Source organism: Bombina bombina, chromosome 5, assembly GCF_027579735.1.
Source record: "Bombina bombina isolate aBomBom1 chromosome 5, aBomBom1.pri, whole genome shotgun sequence".
Lineage (NCBI taxonomy): Eukaryota > Metazoa > Chordata > Amphibia > Anura > Bombinatoridae > Bombina > Bombina bombina.
The window spans coordinates 2346898-2355972 of record NC_069503.1 but is presented as its reverse complement, the minus strand read 5'-3'; the positions used below and the strand labels follow the sequence as shown (position 1 = coordinate 2355972).

Genomic DNA, 9075 nt, shown 5'->3' with positions numbered 1-9075 from the left:
TTGAGTCTTGCACTTTTATTAAGGTGACCAGAAATACCTTTTTATTTTTTAGGGACAGACCTGAACTTGGGCGATGTGTCCCTAATGTTTTTAAAGGGCCAAGCTAAGCCATACCGAATTTGTTCAAGTGGGTTTTCTGTCGCTTATCTAGTGAGGTCTACCCTATAAACATAACACAGGCTGATGAGCAACGAACAGTTCTTTGTTTAAATGGTATCTCCAGTAACTACATGTAACACAGACAGAAATGCCTCAATGACAGTCTGGTAGCACCTGCAGTATTGCCTATTGCTACAGATATGTCTACACCGTGTCTTAGTGGGTATAATAGATCAAGATCCATGAATTGTACCCAGCATGATGCTCTGGATAGATGTCTCCTGCCAGTTTCTTCATCGACCAATACTAGCTCTGCCCCTTACCATTGGTGTATAACTGCAAGAATGCTGGTAATCCCATCAAGACCCCTGTAAATAGATGTTTTGTAGTGTGATCACTGTAGTTTTAACATTAACATTCTTTCCAGATTGGGTTTATATTCAAAGCGTAGTACAATATTCATTCTCTTCTCAAACTGTGGGACCCCACAAGCTAGGACAACCCCAGAGCCGAGAATCACTAGATACCTCAAGTTACAGTGCCAGTCTAGTGAGCATTCGGTTATAAAACTTGCTGTGTGATATCACTTTCTCATTGGCATAATCTAATATAGCGTTCATAAAGTAACAATTACTACACAAATGTTAAAGGTACAAGTATTTACTAACAATCCAAACTCCTTCACAACGGCACAAATTGTTAGCTTCTATCAACGTCACATCATCTAATACTAAAAATATAAAACAACAAAGCTACTTAATAATATTAATAAAAATAATAACATTCAGAATCGGCGTCTCTTTCCTGGTCGTAACCCATCTCTCTCGCTGTGGTAACTCCGCCTCGTGCCTTCGTGTGACAATGGTGGGGAAGAGTCTATACTGGAGGAAGCAGAGATATTTAATGAGTTGCTGTTGCTGGAAAGAACTGGCGTAGAGATCAATAGGTTTGGTCTGACGGCTTCAACCGCTTGCTGCAGTGCCGCAGTAAGACTGTTTATAGCATCAGTGATCTGAGATGCTGCATCATTTATAACGGACACAGTGTGCCGATTCATTGCCATTGTCTCTTTGTGTTGCTGACGGTTTTCATTTATTAGTAACCTTAGATTATTGGCCAAAGACCTGTATCCTGTGCGGTGCATGCGCAGCACTTGCTGTTGGTAACAAGGAGGAGGAGCTCCACCACATTCCTCACTCTGAGCAGCAGGTGACGGCACACAAGGCTTTAACACTCTAGCTCCTGAAGAAAGCTCTGGGGCTACCGATGTCGGTTGGGGAGTCGTCTCTGGCTGTGGAGGAGATGGAGGTTCTGAGATCGCTTCAGTAAAATCTGCCATGAAGTCATCATCATTCATCAGAAGGTCTCTGTCATCATCGGAAGAGAAGTCTTGTGAGGATCCATCCCCTGCAAGTGTATGAGAGGGTCCTATGGAAAACAAGAATAATATTACTGTGCATAGATTAGGCCTTGACAAATCCACAGGTCCAGGGTGCTTGACAAAATAACCCTGGCACTGACATTTGTGACCTCATACACCAAGGCTGCACAATGCAGAAGTGACTATAAAGTCACTACGCCATGATGAGAAATATAGTGTACATGGGTGCAGCGTGTGACTTAAAGGGAAATCCCTGAGCCCAAAGTGGAGAGAATCAGTGTTCTGAAAGGCCAACACACTGTAATCTAAGTCACTCCACGTTTGTCCTGACACTCAAACGGTATAATCCTGCCTACAAGTGTTATGCTTTAATGATTTGGCCACGGGTATTTATGGAATAGGAGTCAAATGCTATAGGTCAGTTGCTGGCAATTAAGTAGTTAAATCGTGTATTATCTATCATATACATATATATAAAACTGGAGAGAAAAAATCTGACTCTTAAAATTGTGTCCTGCTTCCTAGATGTTTAATATATGTAGTAAGCCTTGCTGTAGATCTCAATAAGGGTCACTGCAAAAGCCAGAAAGAGGTAAGTTCCTAAACACATAAAACCCCTAAGAAGCATTTCGCCCTCACAGTTCCAGAGCTCAGCTAAGTGAAGATATAAATCACAGCATGTATTGTATGGGTACTTGCTCTCTACTTACCCGGCTGTCCTCGCTGATCTCTAGTATCAATAATCCCACTCTGATCAAGCTCCTGGGGACAAGATGAGAGAACGTCACTCAGGCGCTTCTCATATCCAGTTAGCAGGAAATCGGTTGTCACTCTCTTTGCACCTCTGCGACTCTCCCGCGCAAGCTCTGCCATCTTCCTTTTCAGTTTGCGTTTGATCTCCACCCACTTCTTCTTCAATATGTCAGTGGTCCTACGTGCGTAGCCCAAGGCGTTGATGTCACGGAGGATCTTCTTCCAGATTCTGCTTTTCTCAGATGTAGTTGTCATATTGCAAAGACTCCCAAACAGTTTGCTATAATTATCCAAAATCCCATTAACCAGAATTTCCGTCTCTTCCTCTCTAAACTTCAGCACTCTGATTCTTCCTCTGATGTTGTCAGTTGCCTTGTGGCCCTGAGCGTCCATCCCTGCGTGTGAAATATGGTAACTTTGTTAAACACATTATGTAGGTAAAATAATTCATATGCGGTTATAACTCCCCTCCCAAATACTAAACTGAATAATGCTTAACGGGTAAATCCTCAAGAGACACAAATACTAAACTGAGTAACGCACAACTGGTAAATCCTCAAGAGATACAAATACTAAACTGAATAATGCTCAACGGGTAAAACCTCAAGCGACACAACTAATAAACTGAGTAATGCAAAACTGGTAAAACCTCAGACACAACTAATAAACTGAGTAACGCACAACTGGTAAAACCTGAAGAGACACAAATACTAAACTGAATAACGCACAACTGGTAAAACCTCAAGAGACACAAATACTAAACTGAGTAACGCACAACTGGTAAAACCTCAAGAGACACAAATACTAAACTGAATAACGCACAACTGGTAAAACATCAAGAGACACAAATACTAAACTGAATAACGCACAACTGGTAAAACCTCAAGAGACACAAATACTAAACTGAGTAACGCACAACTGGTAAAACCTCAAGAGACACAAACACTAAACTGAGTAACGCACAACTGGTAAAACCTCAAGAGACACAAATACTAAACTGAATAACGCACAACTGGTAAAACTTCAAGAGACACAAATACTAAACTGAATAACGCACAACTGGTAAAACCTCAAGAGACACAAATACTAAACTGAATAACGCACAACTGGTAAAACCTCAAGAGACACAAATACTAAACTGAATAACGCACAACTGGTAAAACCTCAAGAGACACAAATACTAAACTGAATAACGCACAACTGGTAAAACCTCAAGAGACACAAATACTAAACTGAGTAACGCACAACTGGCAAAACCTCAAGAGACACAAATACTAAACTGAATAACGCACAACTGGTAAATCCTCAAGAGACACAAATACTAAACTGAGTAACGCACAACTGGTAAAACCTCAAGAGACACAAATACTAAACTGAATAATGCACAACTGGTAAATCCTCAAGAGACACAAATACTAAACTGAGTAACGCTCAAGTGGTAAATCCTCAAGAGAAACAAATACTAAACTGAGTAACGCTCAAGTGGTAAATCCTCAAGAGATACAAATACTAAACTGAATAACGCACAACTGGTAAAACCTCAAGAGACACAAACACTAAACTGAATAACGCACAACTGATAAAAACCTCAAGAGACACAAATACTAAACTGAATAACGCACAACGGGTAAAACCTCAAGAGACACAAATACTAAACTGAATAACGCACAACGGGTAAAACCTCAAGAGACACAAATACTAAACTGAATAACGCACAACTGGTAAAACCTCAAGAGACACAAATACTAAACTGAGTAACGCACAACTGGTAAAACCTCAAGAGACACAAATACTAAACTGAGTAACGCACAACTAGTAAAACCTCAAGAGACACAAATACTAAACTGAATAACGCACAACTGGTAAAACCTCAAGAGACACAAATACTAAACTGAATAACGCACAACTGGTAAATCCTCAAGACACAAATACTAAACTGAGTAACGCACAACTGGTAAAACCTCAAGAGACACAAATACTAAACTGAATAACGCACAACTGGAAAATCCTCAAGAGACACAAATACTAAACTGAGTAACGCACAACTGGTAAAACCTCAAGAGACACAAATACTAAACTGAATAACGCACAACTGGTAAAACCTCAAGAGACACAAATACTAAACTGAATAACGCACAACGGGTAAAACCTCAAGAGACACAAATACTAAACTGAATAACGCACAACGGGTAAAACCTCAAGAGACACAAATACTAAACTGAATAACGCACAACTGGTAAAACCTCAAGAGACACAAATACTAAACTGAATAACGCACAACTGGTAAATCCTCAAGAGACACAAATACTAAACTGAGTAACGCACAACTGGTAAAACCTCAAGAGACACAAATACTAAACTGAGTAACGCTCAAGTGGTAAATCCTCAAGAGATACAAATACTAAACTGAATAACGCACAACTGGTAAAACCTCAAGAGACACAAACACTAAACTGAATAACGCACAACTGGTAAAAGCTCAAGAGACACAAATACTAAACTGAATCACGCACAACGGGTAAAACCTCAAGAGACACAAATACTAAACTGAATAACGCACAACGGGTAAAACCTCAAGAGACACAAATACTAAACTGAATAACGCACAACTGGTAAAACCTCAAGAGACACAAATACTAAACCGAATAACGCACAACTGGTAAAACCTCAAGAGACACAAATACTAAACTGAGTAACGCACAACTGGTAAAACCTCAAGAGACACAAATACTAAACTGAATAACGCACAACTGGTAAATCCTCAAGACACAAATACTAAACTGAGTAACGCACAACTGGTAAAACCTCAAGAGACACAAATACTAAACTGAATAACGCACAACTGGTAAATCCTCAAGACACAAATACTAAACTGAGTAACGCACAACTGGTAAATCCTCAAGAGACACAAATACTAAACTGAATAACGCACAACTGGTAAATCCTCAAGAGACACAAATACTAAACTGAGTAACCACAACTGGTAAAACCTCAAGAGACACAAATACTAAACTGAATAACGCACAACTGGTAAAACCTCAAGAGACACAAATACTAAACTGAATAACGCACAACTGGTAAATCCTCAAGAGACACAAATACTAAACTGAGTAACGCTCAAGTGGTAAATCCTCAAGAGATACAAATACTAAACTGAGTAACGCTCAAGTGGTAAATCCTCAAGAGATACAAATACTAAACTGAATAACGCACAACTGGTAAATCCTCAAGAGACACAAATACTAAACTGAATAACGCACAACTGGTAAATCCTCAAGAGACACAAATACTAAACTGAGTAACGCACAACTAGTAAAACCTCAAGAGACACAAATACTAAACTGAGTAACGCACAACTGGTAAATCCTCAAGAGACACAAATACTAAACTGAGTAACGCACAACTGGTAAATTCTCAGACACAAATACTAAACTGAATAACGCACAACTGGTAAAACCTCAAGACACAAATACTAAACTGAGTAACGCACAACTGGTAAAACCTCAAGTGACACAAATACTAAACTGAGTAACGCACAACTGGTAAAACCTCAAGAGACACAAATACTAAACTGAATAACGCACAACTGGTAAAACCTCAAGAGACACAAATACTAAACTGAATAACGCACAACTGGTAAATCCTCAAGACACAAATACTAAACTGAGTAACGCACAACTGGTAAAACCTCAAGAGACACAAATACTAAACTGAATAACGCACAACTGGTAAATCCTCAAGACACAAATACTAAACTGAGTAACGCACAACTGGTAAATCCTCAAGAGACACAAATACTAAACTGAATAACGCACAACTGGTAAATCCTCAAGAGACACAAATACTAAACTGAGTAACGCACAACTAGTAAAACCTCAAGAGACACAAATACTAAACTGAATAACGCTCAAGTGGTAAATCCTCAAGAGATACAAATACTAAACTGAATAACGCACAACTGGTAAATCCTCAAGAGACACAAATACTAAACTGAATAACGCACAACTGGTAAATCCTCAAGAGACACAAATACTAAACTGAGTAACGCACAACTAGTAAAACCTCAAGAGACACAAATACTAAACTGAGTAACGCACAACTGGTAAATCCTCAAGAGACACAAATACTAAACTGAGTAACGCACAACTGGTAAATTCTCAGACACAAATACTAAACTGAATAACGCACAACTGGTAAAACCTCAAGACACAAATACTAAACTGAGTAACGCACAACTGGTAAAACCTCAAGTGACACAAATACTAAACTGAGTAACGCACAACTGGTAAAACCTCAAGAGACACAAATACTAAACTGAATAACGCACAACTGGTAAAACCTCAAGAGACACAAATACTAAACTGAATAACGCACAACTGGTAAATCCTCAAGACACAAATACTAAACTGAGTAACGCACAACTGGTAAAACCTCAAGAGACACAAATACTAAACTGAATAACGCACAACTGGTAAATCCTCAAGACACAAATACTAAACTGAGTAACGCACAACTGGTAAATCCTCAAGAGACACAAATACTAAACTGAATAACGCACAACTGGTAAATCCTCAAGAGACACAAATACTAAACTGAGTAACGCACAACTAGTAAAACCTCAAGAGACACAAATACTAAACTGAATAACGCACAACTGGTAAATCCTCAAGAAACACAAATACTAAACTGAGTAACGCACAACTGGTAAAACCTCAAGAGACACAAATACTAAACTGAATAACGCACAACTGGTAAAACCTCAAGAGACACAAATACTAAACTGAATAACGCACAACTGGTAAATCCTCAAGAGACACAAATACTAAACTGAGTAACGGACAACTGGTAAAACCTCAAGAGACACAAATACTAAACTAAGTAACGGACAACTGGTAAAACCTCAAGAGACACAAATACTAAACTGAGTAACGCACAACTGGTAAATCCTCAAGAAACACAAATACTAAACTGAGTAACGCACAACTGGTAAAACCTCAAGAGACACAAATACTAAACTGAATAACGCACAACTGGTAAAACCTCAAGAGACACAAATACTAAACTGAATAACGCACAACTGGTAAAACCTCAAAAGACACAAATACTAAACTGAGTAACGCTCAAGTGGTAAATCCTCAAGAGACACAAATACTAAACTGAGTAACGCACAACTGGTAAAACCTCAAGAGACACAAATACTAAACTGAATAACGCACAACTAGTAAAACCTCAAGAGACACAAATACTAAACTGAATAACGCACAACTGGTAAAACCTCAAGAGACACAAATACTAAACTGAGTAACGCACAACTGGTAAAACCTCAAGAGACACAAATACTAAACTGAGTAACGCTCAAGTGGTAAATCCTCAAGAGATACAAATACTAAACTGAATAACGCACAACTGGTAAAACCTCAAGAGACACAAATACTAAACTGAGTAATGCACAACTGGTAAAACCTCAAGAGACACAAATACTAAACTGAATAACGCACAACTGGTAAAACCTTGAGACACAAATACTAAACTGAATAACGCACAACCGGGAAATCCTCAAGAGACACAAATACTAAACTGAATAACGCACAACAGGTAAAACCTCAAGAGAAACAAATACTAAACTGAATAACGCACAACTGGTAAAACCTCAAGAGACACAAATACTAAACTGAGTAATGGACAACGGGTAAAACCTCAAGAGACACAAATACTAAACTGAATAACGCACAACTGGTAAATCCTCAAGACACAAATACTAATCTGAGTAACGCACAACTGGTAAAACCTCAAGAGACACAAATACTAAACTGAATAACGCACAACTGGTAAAACCTCAAGAGACACAAATACTAAACTGAATAACGCACAACTGGTAAAACCTCAAGAGACACAAATACTAAACTGAGTAACGCACAACTGGTAAAACCTCAAGATACACAAATACTAAACTGAATAACGCACAACTGGTAAAACCTCAAGAGACACAAATACTAAACTGAATAACGCACAACTGGTAAATAACGCACAACTGGTATGTACAGTATATATGTGTGTGTGTGTGTATGTGAGAGTGTTATGTATGTAAAGTATATATATATGTGTATGTGTGTGTGTGTGTATGTAAGAGTGTTATGTATGTACAGTATATATATGTGTGTGTGTGTGTGTGTGTGTGTGTGTGTGTGTGTGTGTATGTGAGAGTGTTATGTATGTAAAGTATATATATATATGTGTATGTGTGTGTGTGTGTGTGTATGTAAGAGTGTTATGTATGTACAGTATATATATGTGTGTGTGTGTGTGTGAGAGTGTTATGTATGTACAGTATATATATGTGTGTGTGTGAGAGTGTTATGTATGTACAGTATATATATGTGTGTGTGTGTGTGTGTGTGTGTGTATGTGAGAGTGTTATGTATGTACAGTATATATATGTGTGTGTGTGTGTGTGTGTGTGAGAGAGTGTTATGTATGTACAGTATATATCTGTGTGTGTATGTGAGAGTGTTATGTATGTACAGTATATATATATGTGTGTGTGTATGTGAGAGTGTTATGTATGTACAGTATATATATATGTGTGCGTGTGTGTGTATGTGAGAGTGTTATGTATGTACAGTATATATGTGTGTGTGTATGTGAGTGTTATGTATGTACAGTATATATATATATATATATATATATATATATATATGTGTGTGTGTGTGTATGTGAGAGTGTTATGTATGTACAGTATATATAAATATATATATATATGTGTGTGTGTGTGTGTGTGAGAGAGTGTTATGTATGTACAGTATATATGTGTGTGTGTGTATGTGAGAGTGTTATGTATGTAC

General features: G+C 38.1%; 1 protein-coding gene across 1 annotated transcript in view; it reads right to left on the bottom strand.

Annotated features, from left to right (window-relative positions):
* Positions 1-743: 743 nt before the first annotated feature.
* The window catches only part of LOC128659173 (nuclear apoptosis-inducing factor 1), a 25166-nt gene continuing 16834 nt past the window's right edge, over positions 744-9075 (bottom strand). The window contains exons 2-3 of the mRNA XM_053712859.1: positions 2191-2628; positions 744-1527 (exon numbers count right to left, since the gene is read on the bottom strand). Coding sequence (XP_053568834.1) covers positions 884-1527; positions 2191-2626 — 1080 coding nt within the window. The 5' untranslated portion in view covers positions 2627-2628 and the 3' untranslated portion in view covers positions 744-883. The remainder of the gene's footprint in view (positions 1528-2190; positions 2629-9075) is intronic.